Here is a 16,737-nt window from a genome sequence, read left to right as displayed (position 1 = left end):
ATTTGTATGCATTCACCAACAACAGTTAAATAAAGAGCAAAGAGCCAAAGGATTAAAACATTAGATTATAAAGTGTATAACACGATCCATCACCAATGTAAAATATAATACTATCAGTGTAATTTTAATTGTTATAACAAATTATATAAAACACATGTTATTACATAAATACTGTCACTGTATATAGTTTAAACTAAAAAAACGACCCATAGTATTTGACTTGTCGTATGATAAATGTAATTTTGACTATCCGTCATCAAGATCTAACCAAAGAGTAGGGCTGCTTATCGGGCGAATTGAGCGGTTATTTACTCTTAATGGTTTCGCTTATCGGTTATCGGCTTTTAAATGTATTAATCCGCTAGCCACCCGATAAGATATCAGGCGGATTGATATCGGCTAAGCTATTATCGGGCGGTTTATCGGCCTAGTTCAATCTGTATTACAGAGGACTATTTTTGTCCTTCATGTTACAACCTGCTAAATGCTAATACCCAGAAGTCAAATGTGTCTCCTGAACTCAGTTGAATGCAGAATTAGCTCAACTTTGAAATGCCACTGAACTATTTATTTCATTGTTTGTTGTCCCAATAAAACAATGAAATTCAAGCCCCTCTACACTTTTACATACTTCAGTAGTATATTTAAAGATGAATATTCATATTGTTAGGATCGGAAACCCGGGTAGTGCGGAATTTAGCCAAACAACGGTATAATGACAATAATAAATACAATGGAAGGTGATAATAACGGCAATTAAAGAATATAAAGAAGACACAAATTTAACGTGGTTCGGTCAAGGTGACCTACATCCACAAGCGGAGAGGAGCAATTTCACTATACCAACAAGAGTACAAAGAGAGTACAAAATTAGAGTAAATACTCTAATTAATCCCAAATATCCCAAGAGAATAACCTCACAAGATCACTACAAAGAAAGGGTACACATGTATTTTCCAACACTCACTCTCTTACAAAATACTTTATAATAAAATGAAGGAGGAGAAAGAAAGACAAGAGTGAAAAGCTCTTGAATTGGTGTGTTTGCAAATGAGGAGAAACTCCTCTATTTATAGCAAGAAATCCTTGGCCTAATAATGGATATTATATCATGGCAAATGTCATGATCCACAAATTTGTTATAATGGATATTATGTCATGGCAAATATCATGAACCACAAATTTGTTATAATGGATATTATGTCATGGCAAATGTCATGAAAATTTGGCCATTTTACAAATCTCCACCTTGGCCTAATTTCGATTTATAGTAAATTTGCTCCACCTTCTCCGTAAAAACCCCAATGGGTTCTTCATAAATGCCAATCAAGTTCAGGCAAACCTTGAACTTGGATACTGGAAGAGGTTTTGTGAACATGTTAGCAGGATTGTCTCTAGTGTTGATCTTCTGAACAGAGACTTTTCTTTCAGCAATGGTTTCTCGGATGAAATGATACTTTATATCAATGTGCTTCATCCTCTCATGATACATTTGATCTTTAGTCAAGTGAATGGCACTTTTACTATCACAGAAAATGGTAATACCACCTAGGTGTAAACTGAGTTCCGCAAATAGACCCTTCAACCATAAAGCTTATTTGATCGCCTCGGTCACTGCCATATATTCTGCTTCGATAGTAGATAAAGCTACTACATGTTGTAATGTAGCTTTCCAACTAATAGCGCAACCCCCGATGCAAAATACATAGCATGTCAGTGATCTTCTTTTGTCAAGATCACCTGCATAATCCGAGTCTACAAAACCAACCAAAGTGTTAGTATTTCTCCCAACTCCAAACATGTGTTTGAAGTACCTCGCAAGTATCTGAGAATCTATTTCACAGCATGCCAATGTGCTTTACCAGGGCAAGCCATATACCGGCTTACCACGCTCACTCCTTGTGAAATGTTTGGACGTGTACAAACCATTGCATACATAATACTGCCAACTGTACTGGAATAAGGAACATGTGCCATGTACCTCTCTTCTTCCTCTGATTGCAGGAACTGAGCAGCTGATAACTTAAAATGAGCAGCAAGAGGGGTACTAACTGGTTTAGCATCTTTCATGCCAAACCTCTCCAAGACTTTCTCCAAGTACTTCTTCTGGGTCAGAAATAACCTGTTGGCTTTTCGATTTCTTTTGATCTCCATGCCAAAGATTTTCTTAGCTGCTCTCAAATCTTTCATCTCAAATTCATTTTTCAGCTGACTTTTCAAATTGTGAATTTCTGTTAAATCCTTAGTAGCAATGAACATGTCATCAACATATAATAATAGGTACACAAATGAACCATCATTTAACTTCCGGAAGTAAACACAACTATCATACATGCTCCTCGAATAACCATGACCCAACATAAAGGAATCTAACCTTTTTATACCATTGCCTGGGAGACTGCTTTAATCCGTACAAGGATTTCTTCAACAAGCAAACATGATCTTCTTTTCCTTCAATTTCAAATCCTTCGAGTTGATGCATGTATATTTGTTTCTCAAGTTCGCCATGTAAGAAAGATGTCTTAACATCAAGTTGTTCTAATTCTAAATCATGCATGGCAATGAAGGCAAGCAAGACATGAATAGAGCTATGTTTAACAACAGGTGAGAAAATATCATTAAAATCAACTCTTTGTACCTGACTATAGCCCTTTGCAACTAATCATGCCTTATACCTCGCATTTTGAACCCCTGAAATGCCATCATTTTTCTTGAAGACCTATTTGCAACCAACAATTCTTTTTCCTGATGGCAGCTTCACAAGAGACCAAGTACCATTCTTGTGGAGAGACTCAATTTCTTCATTCATTGCAATCATCCACTTGGCTGAGTCAGCACCAGAAACTACTTCTGAATATTTTGATGGTTCTCCAATTTCTTTAGTTTCCTGTGCAACTGAAAAAGAAAATACAACATAATCTCCAAACCTTAATGGTTGTTTATCTTCTCTTCTTGGTCTATGTTTGGCTATAGAATACTCCTTTTCTTCTGGTTCAACTTCAGGAGTCTCAACTTCAGGAATTTCAACTTCTGTCTCAACTTCATGAGTTTCAACTGTATTTTGCTCCAAAGTTGATGAGCTTGGCTCAGAAGGAATGCCAATCTCAATCTCCACCTGGTTCTGTGTACTCTTTCCTTTATCTGTATTACAAGAACTAGAAGACTCTTTTCTAGAATGTAACATAGAGGATTCATCAAAGGTTACATCTCTGCTAATTATAAATTTTGGTATCGTGGGATCAGGATACCATAGTCGATATCCTTTCACCCCAGATGCATACCGAAGGAAAATGCACTTTTTAGCCCTTGGCTTTAATTTTCCATCATTTACATGCATGTATGCAGGGCAACCAAATATCTTTAAATCAGAATAATTAGAAGGAGTACCTTACCACATTTCCTCTGGAGTCTTAAAGTTCAAAGGTGCAGAAGGAGCTCGGTTGACAATATAACAAGCTGTAGAGATAACTTCTTCCCAAAAGGCGTTTGTCAACAGAGCATTTGAAATCATGTAACGAGCCCTTTCCAAAAGAGTTCTATTCATCCTTCCTGCCACACCATTTTACTGAGGTGTCATTCTCACAGTACGATGTTGAGCAATTCCTCTATTCTTGCAAAATTCGTTGAATTCATCGTTACAAAATTCCAAGCCATTATCTGTTCTAAGCCGCTTAACCTGTTTTTCTGTTTGCTTCTCAATCAAAACTTTCCATTGTTTGAAATTTAAGAAAATATCACTTTTATTTTTCAGGAAATAAACCCAAACTTTCCTTGAATAATCATCAATGAAAGTTAACATATACCTGGCACCACCTTTTGATGGGGTACGTGAAGGACCCCAAAGATCTGAATGAATGTAATCCAAAGTACCTTTTGTTCTATGAATCGCTAGAGATTTGAAGCTGACTCTTTTTTGCTTCCCGAACACACAATGTTCACAGAACTCCATATTTCCATTACTTTGGCCACATAAGAGACCTCTTTTACTAAGGATGGAAAGACCTTTTTCACTCATATGCCCCAATCGCATATGCCACAATTTGGTGATGTCAGAATCTGATTTATCTGATATTGAAACAGCAGTAGCACCTGTAACAGTAGATCCCAAAAAAGTATACAACGTACCAGATCTGCGTGCTTTCATGATCACAAGAGCACCATGAGAAATTTTCAGAACTCCACCTTCACTTGTGTACTTGCACCCAAGAGATTCTAGAGTACCCAAAGAGATGAGATTTTTTTTCAAGTCAGGAATATGTCTAACATCGGTGAGAGTTCTCACCACACCATCGTGCATTTTAATTCGGACTGTACCTTTTCCATAACTTTGCAGGCAGCAGTGTTGCCCATCAAGACAACTCCACCTCCAATAGATTCATATGTGGTAAATAAATCCTGACAGGAACACATATGATAAGAACAACCCGAATCTAAAATCCACTCATTGTTAGATTTGAAACTATTATTAGTTGCTAAAAAAATAGTTCCCTCGGTCTCATCAGCAGCTACACTTGCTTCGGTAGTGTCAGTATTTTTGTGCTCATTTTTCTTTTCTGTATGCTTTTCTTTGTTTTTCAATTTAAAGCATTCAGAAATAATGTGACCTTTCTTATGACAATATTTGCACATGACATTTCTGTATCTGGATTTTGACCTTGATTTAGGTTTCTCACTACTTGAATCTTTCTTATTGGATCTACTTCTTATGAATAAGCCTTCCCCTTGGTTCCCACTAGTTTCCCCAGTAATATCTCTATCTATTTGTTCTTTTGATTTCAAAATAGATTTGATATCTTTATAAGAGATATTATTATTTCCATAAAACATAGTATCTCTTATATGTTTAAACGACTGGGGTAAAGAAATAAGCAATAACACACCTTGATCCTTATCTTTGATTTCAGCATCTATGTTACTTAAATCCATAAGAAGAGAATCAAAAGTATCAAGATGAGTAAGTATAGAGGTACCTTCAGCTATACGAAAAGTGTAGAGTTTTTGCTTTAAGTAGAGTCTGTTTTCTACTGTTCTTTTCATATATAGGGTTTTAAGTTTTTCCCATATGCCTTTGGCTGAGCTTTCTGTTGCAACGTCACGCAAAACCTCATTTGAAAGATTTAAAATAATACATACTTTTGCCTTTTTGTCTATGACGGCAAACTCCTCGTCCGTCATTTTATCCGGCATCTTCTCCTTTCCTTGCAGTGCCAAATCTAAGCCATCCTGAATTAGGATAACTTCCATCTTTAATTGCAACATTCCAAAGTTTGTACTTCGGTCAAATTTCTCAACATGAGACTTTGTTAGAGTCATTTTGGCCGGTTAGATCTGGCTCTGATACCAATTTGTTAGGATCGGGAACCCGTGTAGTGCGAAATTTAGCCAAACAACGGTATAATGACAATAACAAAGACAATGGAAGGTGATAATAACGGCAATTAAAGAATATAAAGAAGACACAAATTTAACGTGATTTGGTCAAGGTGACCTACATCCACAAGCGGAGAGGAGCAATTTCACTATACCAACAAGAGTACAAAAGAGAGTACAAAATTAGAGTAAATACTCTAATTAATCCCAAATACCCCAAGAGAATAACTTCACAAGATCACTCCAAAGAAAGGGTTCACACAAGTGTTTCCCAATAGTCACTCTCTTACAAAATACTCTATAATGAAATAAAGGAGGAGAAAGAAAGACAAGAGTGAAAATCTCTTGAATTGGTGTGTTTGCAAATGAGGAGAAACTCCTCTATTTATAGCAAGAAATCGTTGGCCTAATAATGAATATTATGTCATGACAAATGTCATGAACCACAAATTTGTTATAATGGATATTATGTCATGACAAATGTCATGAAAATTTGGCCATATTACACATATTCTAATAAAGACCTACATATTTATATTTTCTGCTGCTTGAAGTACTAATGATTATAGTGCAGTAAAGAATTCCTCATTATATTTATGCAACTAGTGGAGGAAATAATAAAGAAGAAACTCTTTGAGGCTATTGGTATTTTGCCTTAAGTCAACAATATGCTAATGACCAGTAGAGTATATTTCATTATTGCTAAATCGAATTTACAGAAATCAAGATTAACTAGAAGGACTTATAAATAAGAACACTATTGTCAGAAATGCTATCCCACGATTATAAATAAGAACACTATTGTCATCCATTAAAACTATAACCCATTACCAACAAGCCATTAAGCCACTTTTACGATTCGATTTTCGGTTTCAATTCGATTTTGAACACTCATGCCAAAGAGCACCTTTTCTAAAATTTCCCTCTTTCAAAAAAGAAGCTCTCTTAATTTTTGTCTTCTTCCACTTCTAGATCCAATACATTTTAATTACTTAATAATTATCACTTTTCAAAACCCAAAATTTTAATATTATTCATTTCCGGTTCCATACAACATCTTCAACCGTATGGATCAGAATCAACGGCTTAGATAATTCCCAGCACTTTTTACCTATTTCAAATTCAAATCCCATCATTTCTTCAACGGCTAGTTTCTTTTCTTTTCATTCTCTTCTCTCTTCTCTAACCCTATCCCTAAAATCCACCATTTTTTCTGTACAAGGAATGAAGCACACCGTACAACAACCAAGAAGCACAATCTTAAGGGAGAATCACGAAGCGATGCCGCCGGCGAGTCCAAACCCTAGCTCTACTACGAAGCAGCAGCAGAAATGGCTAACGCCACCGCCGTACCGGAAGAACAAGTCGTCGTCGTCTAAAGAGAATGCTAATCCTAATTCAGATCTGAATTCTTCACCGGCTGTTGTTTCCGGTTTGTTAAAGATGAAAAGTCCGTTGCCGCCTCGGCACCCTAATTCTAATCCTTTGAAGCGTAAGCTCAGTGTTGAATCGGAGAACGGTGCCGCCGTTGCTGCTGGATCTTCTGACTCTGGTGTCAAAGTAATTTCCAGAAAATTAATTGTTCTGACTTTATTGAAAATGTGAATTTCTTTTGGTTGAAAATTAATTGATCCTTGTTGATTTTGATGAAATTTTTATTTAGCTAAATTGTCATTACATCTGATATTTTTTTAATAAATGAATTTTAGTTGATTTTTATGCGAAATGTTGTTTCTGGTGAAGGAATTTCTTGAAAATTAACTGTTTGTTCATGATTTTTTTATTTGATTGAACAGTTTTATCCCTAAATCTGAGGTGAATGTACGAAAAATTGCTCTGACTTTATTGAAAATGTGAATTTCAGTTTGTTTCCTTTTTTTTTTCTTGATTTTTTATTTGTTACTTATGATGAAATTTCGATTAAACTGAATTGTCATCAATTGTGATACTTTATTTTAGTTCAATCTTTTGATATGATGGAAAGATGAATTTTATTAGTTGATAATATTGATTCTGCTGAACATATTTGCTGAAAATTTTACTTTTTTTTTTTTTTGTGCGAAGTAGTTTAATCTGAGAGCTTATGGTAGTTATGGTAGGTCCTGGAATGATTTTGTTGCAATGTTTTCCATGAAAATCAGGTTATAGTGAGGATGAGGCCACCAATCAAGGATGAGGAAGAGGGTGAAATTGTTGTCCAGAAGGTCTCTAATGATTCGTTGTCAATATCGGGACATACTTTTACATTTGACTCTATTGCTGACACCCAATCAACACAGGTAAACGTAATGCTTTACTTGTGGAGGAGATCAATTTGATATGTATAGCATAAAAATTGAAAATAAACGGGCTTGATTCTTCCTTGTTTTCTATCTTTGCGCTTGATATATTCGAATTTGATGTGTGCTCGGTGAGGGATACCAGCTAAATGTGATTGGTTCTGCTTTGTTATTGCTCTTTCAGCTAGATATATTTCAGCTCGTGGGAGCTCCTCTTGTTGAAAATTGCCTTGCTGGATTTAACAGCTCAGTATTTGCTTATGGGCAGGTAACTTTAGCCTCATATTATGTGATATGCTAAATATAAACTCTGAATGCTCTATTGTAATTTTTTTGCTGACATGTCCTCTTAATCAGACTGGTAGCGGAAAGACATATACAATATGGGGGCTAGCCAACGCCTTGTTGGAAGGAAACTTGACAAGTGATCAACAAGGCTTAACACCACGTGTTTTCCAACGACTTTTTGAACGAATTCAGGAGGTACATTCTGTTGTGTCTTATTACATGAATTGCTTTTTTCCAGATTTACTGTAGGTTGTATAAATATTGACTGTCATAGTCAATTCATTTTCTTTTCAGGAACAAATCAAACATTCTGACAAGCAGCTCATGTATCAATGTCGATGCTCTTTTCTTGAGGTTAGACAACCTGGCTGATTCCCTTGCAATATGTAAAAGGTCATTACATAACTCTTCTAAGTTCTTTAATTCTCATAACTTGCAGATATACAATGAACAAATCACTGATTTGTTGGATCCCAGTCAGCGAAACCTCCAGGTAGAAGGGACTAACATATAATGATGTATTATTTAGAAGGACACTACACCATATACTGATATTGCATTCATTATCTAATTTCTGAGGAATCCATATTAATAATTGTTAATTGGCTTCACTTTTCAGATTAGGGAAGATGTGAGGACTGGTGTCTATGTTGAAAATTTGACCGAGGAATGTGTTTCTACCATGAAGGATGTGACAAAGCTTTTGATGAAGGTTCAGACTGCAGCCTTTTTTGTTACATTTTATTAGACAGGAGAATAATGCATTCACATCTAGGTTTTTACAGATAAAAGAACCAAGAAACGACAACTGTTGTGCAGTAAATGTTAGCAGTTTGTGAGGTGGCCGCACCACCATTGAAAGATGAGATTACAAAATGGAATTCTGTGAAACCTTATCATGCAATAAATAAGAAACAAAAACCTGTTTAGCTACAGATGTGTGTGGTTTTGATCAAATGCGACTACATTTTTATTCCTCAGTTCCTTGAATATTGAAATGTCCATGTATTTGAAAGAAACTTGATATCTTATCTTCCAGTTTGGAACAATGGGCAGAGCTTGGGGCTTCTCTTACTCCACCCTTTCTCATTATTGCGATTTCCTAAAAGAGGAAGGGCAAAATTCTTAATTTACCTAACTAATGCCCTTGCCTTTGATCCTTGCTGCAGTTTGTTGTTGTCTTTTTGTTGTTCGTTTTCAATGTTATGCTTCACATTAAAAAAGGAGAGGGTAATTTGATTTTTCGTCATCTCTCTTATTTGAAGTTTCTGTCCGGTACCTGTAGTAAAGAAAACCTCTAGGTTTCAACCTGTGTATTTGTTAAGTAGAGTCAGTTATGTAGCAAGTGATATCTGAGATAAGTGTCAAATTGTCTCATATGTATTTTTCTTCTACTTCTTTTACTTGTATTTTGGGAGTAGCCTTATGAAAATGGCCTGATGTACTTAGAGGAAGCTAATAGAACTTGTTGAATATTACAGGGCTTGTCAAACAGGAGAACTGGCGCTACTAGTATAAATGCTGAGAGTTCACGATCTCACAGTGTATTTACTTGTGTTGTTGAATCACGATGCAAGGTAATAGCTTCTTGTGTCCTTGTGACTATCATCTGATTTGTAACGATCCTATAGACCTTTTACGATTCTTTATTACAATAAATCTAATCTCTATTAAAAATACCAACGACTAAATTATGCATGGTCTGTTCTTTGTCATTTTTTATTGTAAAGAAATTTTACATATTGAGGTGTCTGTGACGGTGCATGGAAAAACTTGCTATGATAGTCGTCTGTTGTATTTGAGATTTGAAAATGTTTGCTGTTGGTCTAATATAAAATTTTATTTTCAGAGGATGGCCGATGGCTTAAGTTGCCTGAAGTCGAGTAGGATAAATCTCGTAGATCTTGCCGGGTCAGAAAGGCAAAAGCTAACTGGTGCAGCTGGAGAACGCCTGAAGGAAGCTGGGAACATCAATCGCTCTCTGTCACAGCTGGGGTATGTTCTTAAGTTGAACAAATTCTCTGTGGTTTGGCTGTCAAAAACACACATTTCATATTTCTCATTAGCTAATTGAATGAAGAAGCAAGGAACTTGGTCCATTTAAAGATGTAACAAACTTTATGCCTTGGCACCATAGGAAAATTTCCTTTATCTTTTGGTTAAAGAAGAGGCAGCACCATTGAATTGATCCATCCAGGGATCCTTTTGTCTTTATCCTTTTGTCTTTCTGGTAGTTGTTTGCTTTCCTGGTGCGATTATGTACATTGTTGACAGGGAAAAGACTTAGTCTTTAATCTGCAAGCAGAGGCAGAGCCAGGATTTCAACCTTATGGGTTCTAGGTTTTGGAATGCCGACTTCGTGTGTTAGTGACAGGGTTCTAAATTTAATATTTGTATATGTTTAGTAATTTTTTTAATACAAAAATATTGTTTGAATAAAAGCTACTGGGTTCGGCCACTAGGTTCGGCCGAACCCACAACTTGGCTTTTGCCTCTGCCCCTGTCTGCAAGTGAAAGACATTCTTCGAAAAGGGGTTGCGAGAAAAATCCGTGTCTGATTGTAGCTTCCTGGAATCTGGACATTTGAGACCTTTTATCAATGAAGATGGGCAGGATCCTCTAGAAGCGAGTGCATGAGATATTCATTGATGTCAGAGAGTGTTGCCAGTAAATGATATAAATCTTATCAAATCGCAAATTGTGTGTAACAGAGTGGGTGCCTGACTGATTGTTACTGTTTTTTCCTCCTATAGCTAGAAGTCATTATGAGACTGACTTTAGGTTGACTATTTCTGTTCCTTTCTATCTCCTGCCAAAGTTATACAGCATAGCATGAACACTGTTTCCTTTATTTGTAGAATAGCAACATAGTGAAATAAGAAGCTTCCTTTTTATGTAAGAGTTTTCAAGAATTACTATTCTTGCCTTACGTAGGGTGTCAAATTTGTAACTTTTCATCTTTTACTTCTGTCTTTTTGTTTTAGGTTAAATTTTTCACATTTGGTTCTGATTACACTTTTTTTTGATATCTACAGGAACTTGATAAACATTCTAGCAGAAGTTTCCCAAACAGGAAAGCATCGGCACATTCCCTATAGAGATTCCAAGTTGACATTTTTGTTGCAGGAATCTCTTGGTGGAAATGCAAAACTTGCAATGATATGTGCCATTTCTCCAGTCCAGAGGTAGAGTCAGGACGTACTTTCCTTATTTGTATTTCATTCTCGTAAAGTTTACATTTCAATTTATTTCACTTTATTTTATTGTTCTTCTTGGTAATGCAGTTGTAAGAGCGAGACTTTCAGTACCCTGAGATTTGCCCAGCGCGCAAAGGCAATCAAGAATAAGGCAGTTGTCAATGAGGAAATGCAGGATGATGTAAATGTCCTGAGGGAAGTTATACGACAGTTAAAGGCAAACACTTAAATCCTTTTCTTGTTAATATCTATCTTAACGATTGGCGTATTCCTTGCTTATGCGTCTTGGTTGAATGAATGCCTTATTTTCCTTCCTCTTTACAGGATGAGCTGATAAGAGTGAAGGCCAATGGCTCTCAAGCAGATCAAAATGGAAATTATTCATCAGGGTGGAATGCGCGTAGAAGCTTAAATCTTTTGAAATTCAGCCTCAACCGTCCAATAGACGGTGATGGTGACACAGAAATGGAAATTGTTGAGGAAGCCGAACTATTAGGTCTCTTACCAGAAGGAAGTAAAGAGGTTGGAATCTTGCGAAAAACTCTTTCCAAGAGTCCCTTGGTTGTTGCTCCTGAAGGACATAGCGAGGAAAAGGAGAACACATGCAAGAGAGAGGAAAGTTCCGAGGATACAGACGTTACCATGGAGGAAGAGGTATCTGAACAAGTCCAACCTGAAAACAAAGTTATTGATTGTGCTGGGGTGAAGAACTTGGATAATTGTTCCATGGCTGGAGAATCAATTCATCAAAGTTGCGAAGAAGAAAATGTTGAGGCCGATTTGAAGAAATCCATGTCGAAGAGGCTTGATAGTGATCTTTCTCGAGAGCCTATTGAAGTAGAGTGTCTTCCATCGCTGGCCATTAATTTTCTCAATCAAGGAGTAAACAGGGAACTGGTAGAAGAAACAGCCTCAGAGCAATGTGAAGACTACAGTGAAAGAACTCCTGAAAACTTTTCTAAATGCTCGGAGGGTGATGCAGCTTGTACGGACCTTAGCATAGTTACAAATGATAAATCTCCTCTTTTAAAGTCTCCCACTCCAAGTGTTTCGCCAAGAGTTAATAGCAGTAGGAAAAGTCTTAGGACATCATCGATGCTGAGTGCTTCTCAGAAGGATCTTAGAGAGAGTAAGTTGGACGCACCACATTTGTCCTTTGCAAAGCCTTCTAACAGTATTTGTTTGAACTCTCAACCTAATCAGAGAAGTAAAAGTTGTTTCACGTCGACTGAGCATTTGGCTGCTAGTCTACATAGGGGACTTGAAATTATAAGTAATTGCCAAAGTACATCTTTGAAGCGGTCCTCATTCAGATTTTCTTGCAAACCTGCTGATATTAGAGCAATTATACCAGTTGCTAAAGTGGATGTGGTGGTCCAAACAAGTATTAGAGATTCAATATTTTTGTGCGGTAAATGTAAGGGAAGAAACTCCCAGCAGGAGCTTAAAGATGCCAACAATGATTCAAACATGCAGTTGGTACCAGTTGATGGATCACAGTTGGTAACTGCTGATGGATCACAGTCCTGCGAAAAGTTCAAGATTCAAGTACCCAAAGTAAGTTTGAAGATTTTATGAATTTTTGGCTTATGTAATCAGTAAAGTACTTATTCATGTGCAATATTTTCTTTGTTTACAGGCAGTAGAAAAAGTATTGGCAGGAGCAATACGGAGAGAGATGGCACTGGAAGAAATATGTGTCAAGCAAACTTCTGAGATCATGCAACTCAACCGCTTGGTAGGTTTGATTGGTCAATTGTACAACTTTCTACTTTCATTATTTCCTTCAGATCTTTGACATGTCTTGCAACCAATGGCAGATTCAACAATACAAACATGAGCGAGAATGCAACGCCATTATTGGCCAAACACGGGAGGATAAGATTGTTCGCCTTGAGAGCTTAATGGATGGAATCCTACCAACAGACGAGTTCATGGAGGATGAACTGTTATCACTCACTCATGAGCATAAGGTATGTATCTGACTTGAACTTTGTCTATTGATATCTACAATTTCTCCTCCTGCCATGCATATCTAACTCATGATTTTCAGCTTCTGAAGGAGAAATATGAAAATCATCCAGAAATTTTAAGTGCAAAAATTGAATTAACAAGAGTTCAAGATGAACTGGAACGGTATCGTAACTTCTTTGACTTAGGTGAGAGGGATGTTTTGCTGGAGGAGATTCAGGATTTGAGAAGCCAACTCCAGTTTTATGTAGATTTTTCACCAAAGTCATCCAAGAAAGGAAGTTCACCTCTGCAATTAGCTTATCCATCTGAGTCAAGTGAGCCTTTGCCTTTATCCACTATTCCAGAGTCAACTGAGGAGAGTGCTGAACAGAGACTTGAAAGGGAGAGGATTCAATGGACCGAAACAGAAAGTAAGTGGATTTCTCTTGTAGAAGAATTGAGGTTAGACTTAGAAGCTAGCCGCAGCATGGCAGAAAAGCATAAACAAGAACTAGATTTGGAGAAGAAGTGCTCGGAAGAGCTAAAAGAAGCAATGCAGATGGCAATGCAGGGGCATGCGCGCATGCTTGAACAGTATGCTGAACTCGAGGAGAAACACATGCAATTGCTTATCAGGCATAGGAAGATCCAAGATGGTGTAGAGGATGTCAAGAAAGCAGCTGCAAAGGCAGGAGTCAGGGGTGCTGAATCCAAATTTATCAATGCTCTTGCTGCAGAAGTTTCAGCTCTAAAAGTCGAACGGGAAAAGGAGAGGCAGATTTTTAGGGATGAAAATAAGGGGCTTCAAGCCCAACTGAGGGATACTGCTGAAGCTGTACAAGCGGCTGGTGAATTGCTTGTGCGGCTTAAAGATGCAGAAGAAGCTATTGCAGCCGCTGAGGTGAGTTTTTGGAATCATTCGTTTCCTAGTTGCACTTTATTTTATCAGCATGTATTTTCCCATCATTGCAGCAACGGAGCTTGCTTTCCAGGTCGTTTACAGTCAACTACTCATTATGCTACTAATTATCTACATAAAGAGTCTCGCGTTTTGAATGCTTTTGTGTAAATGTATCCCTGTAATTTAAGGCTTGAAATGTAGGTGAGGGTAACGAGTATTTGAACTAACCGCATTGCAAACAGGGTTAGACATACAGAGAGGTCCTGCTTTTGTCTTGTAACAAGGAAACATTTCTTATAATCAATCTTACTGCTTTCTTCCCATAATAAGGAAAATTTTCGTATTGTCTCATCTGAACAGATGCCACTCTTCCTCTTTCTTCAGATTTTGGCATGCTAATTTGACTTTTTACTATGCCACGTAATCTGTGACCAATGTCACATCTTATTGAATGACGTGTCAAGTGTAGTATTAATTTGTTTGTCTAGTCAATTTTTCCTTTCAAAGTATAAATAAGCTAAGAACATAAAAAAGGGAATTAAAGGAGGATCCATATAGGTGATACCAGCTAGTTGGGATTAGTTTAGTTGTTTTTAAACTTACTCTAGGAGTTTCTGTAGTCTAGTTAGAGATGTAGAGAACCCCTAAGCATTTCAAATAGATCAGGATTGTTAGAGAGTTGAACTAAAGTTGATAGATAGTATATCGATAAGTACAGTGGGATCATATTAAACAAAGAGTATGCTATTATTTTAGAATTAACCAATTTGATGAATTACTACTAAAGATTGTGACATCCCACACTTCTAGTCAAACTAGTGCTAATTTTAGAGGACTGCCAATTGTTCTTTAAAGACAATTATTTTGTATTAAAATGAATTAGGGCCCAAACAGGGCAAAACAGAGATGATTCATATTAAAACAAAGAGTACGCTATTTTTTTTTGAATTAACCAATTTGATGAATTACTACTAAAGATTGTGACATCCCACACTTCTAGTCAAACTAGTGCTAATTTTAGAGGACTGCCAACTGTTCTTTAAAGACAATTATTTTGTATTAAAATGAATTAGAGCCCAAACAGGGCAAAATGAATGCAGATGATTCATAAGGCGATCCCAACTAGCTCTATTTATTTTATTATACGCACACGTGTATTTAAAGTTTAGTATTTTAATACACACATATTACCCTTCTTCATTTACATTTCTACACAGGATACATGATTTTCTTGAGCTGACATCATGTTTTTGTACTGTGACTACTTGTAAATACCAACATTTCAGAAGAAGTTTATGTGTCCTTTTTGTTTTTTCTTTTCCTTTATGCTGCATATGTTAGATCTACATTTGTAGGAATTTTTTTGTTAAGATTATGCATGAGAAAATGCTCTAAACTTTTTCAATTAATGCATAAGTCATAACTTGACATTTTCATCCGATTATATATAGTATTTTGTATTGTTTGATCTCTTATTAGCTCTTTTTTACAGTATTTTATATCTTTCCTTGTTTTTCTTGAAAGCTTTACAGCTATGTCGGATAAGCACTTGGATCTATTTTATGTTTGATTACTTGGTACTCCAGAAGGAAGTGTCTGCTCATTGACAGTGAATTATATAGTGCATCCACTGATGTGGAGATTGACTATGTTAGCTTGAGCTATTGGTGTGTCAAACAGCACATTGTTGTGAATTTTCTAGATGGCAAATATTTTGAACCTTGCTTTTCATATAATGTATCATGTAATATGTGAATTTTCTATTTTATGTTTGATTACTTGGTACTCCAGAAGGAAGTGTCTGCTCATTGACAGTGAATTATATAGTGCATCCACTGATGTGGAGATTGACTATGTTAGCTTGAGCTATTGGTGTGTCAAACAGCACATTGTTGTGAATTTTCTAGATGGCAAATATTTTGAACCTTGCTTTTCATATAATGTATCATGTAATATGTGAATTTTCTATTTTATGTTTGATTACTTGGTACTCCAGAAGGAAGTGTCTGCTCATTGACAGTGAATTATATAGTGCATCCACTGATGTGGAGATTGACTATGTTAGCTTGAGCTATTGGTGTGTCAAACAGCACATTGTTGTGAATTTTCTAGATGGCAAATATTTTGAACCTTGCTTTTCATATAATGTATCATGTAATATTGGAGCAGCTTATAGCGCCATTATTTGGTTGCGCTGAAGCACGCTACTATTGCTTGGATATCTACTTTTGGCCAGAGTTCTCTAATAAGTTTTAATGTTATGCAGAAACGAGCCATTGAAGCAGAGCAAGAAGCTAACGCGGCTTACAAACAGATTGATAAACTGAAGAAGAAACATGAAAAGGAGATCTACAATTTGAACAAGTTACTCGAAAAATCATTTCAACCTAAAGAAGAAAGATCAGAAGCCCTATATGATAATTCCGCGACAGCAACATATGAAGTAGGGGAGATGAATAATGGAGGTGATAAGCAGCGGACAGAAGAATTCGAGTCAAATTACAATAGAGAAGAGGATTTAACAAATTTAGGAGAGCCCTCTTCTTGGTTCTCAGGATATGATAGGTGCAACATATAAACTAGGAAATGTTTGATGTAAAGGTGGTGTGTTGTATGTACCATAATAGTGTTATTTTATATGGTTTTTGGAAAGGTGTAGCTTTTTTCCCTTCAAATTTCAATGATAGGAAGTGTCTCACCAATTCTGAAATGAACAACTCATTGAATCAATCAAGCTCTTTGTATCCAA

General features: G+C 36.4%; 1 protein-coding gene across 1 annotated transcript; it reads left to right on the top strand.

Moving 5' to 3' along the window:
- Positions 1–6,478: 6,478 nt before the first annotated feature.
- On the top strand, positions 6,479–16,737 carry LOC104118349 (kinesin-like protein KIN-12B). The gene is made up of 16 exons (XM_009629574.4): positions 6,479–6,930; positions 7,512–7,649; positions 7,834–7,917; positions 8,007–8,132; positions 8,232–8,291; positions 8,377–8,430; positions 8,557–8,649; positions 9,419–9,514; positions 9,787–9,932; positions 10,973–11,122; positions 11,222–11,351; positions 11,459–12,691; positions 12,774–12,872; positions 12,955–13,107; positions 13,188–13,988; positions 16,255–16,737. The coding sequence occupies exons 1-16, from the start codon at positions 6,595–6,597 to the stop codon at positions 16,564–16,566; spliced, it is 4,011 nt and encodes a 1,336-aa protein (XP_009627869.1). The 5' UTR covers positions 6,479–6,594; the 3' UTR covers positions 16,567–16,737.

Source organism: Nicotiana tomentosiformis, chromosome 9, assembly GCF_000390325.3.
Source record: "Nicotiana tomentosiformis chromosome 9, ASM39032v3, whole genome shotgun sequence".
NCBI lineage: Eukaryota > Viridiplantae > Streptophyta > Magnoliopsida > Solanales > Solanaceae > Nicotiana > Nicotiana tomentosiformis.
The sequence above is the reverse complement of the archived record's forward strand: the minus strand, read 5'-3'. Positions and strand labels throughout refer to the sequence as shown.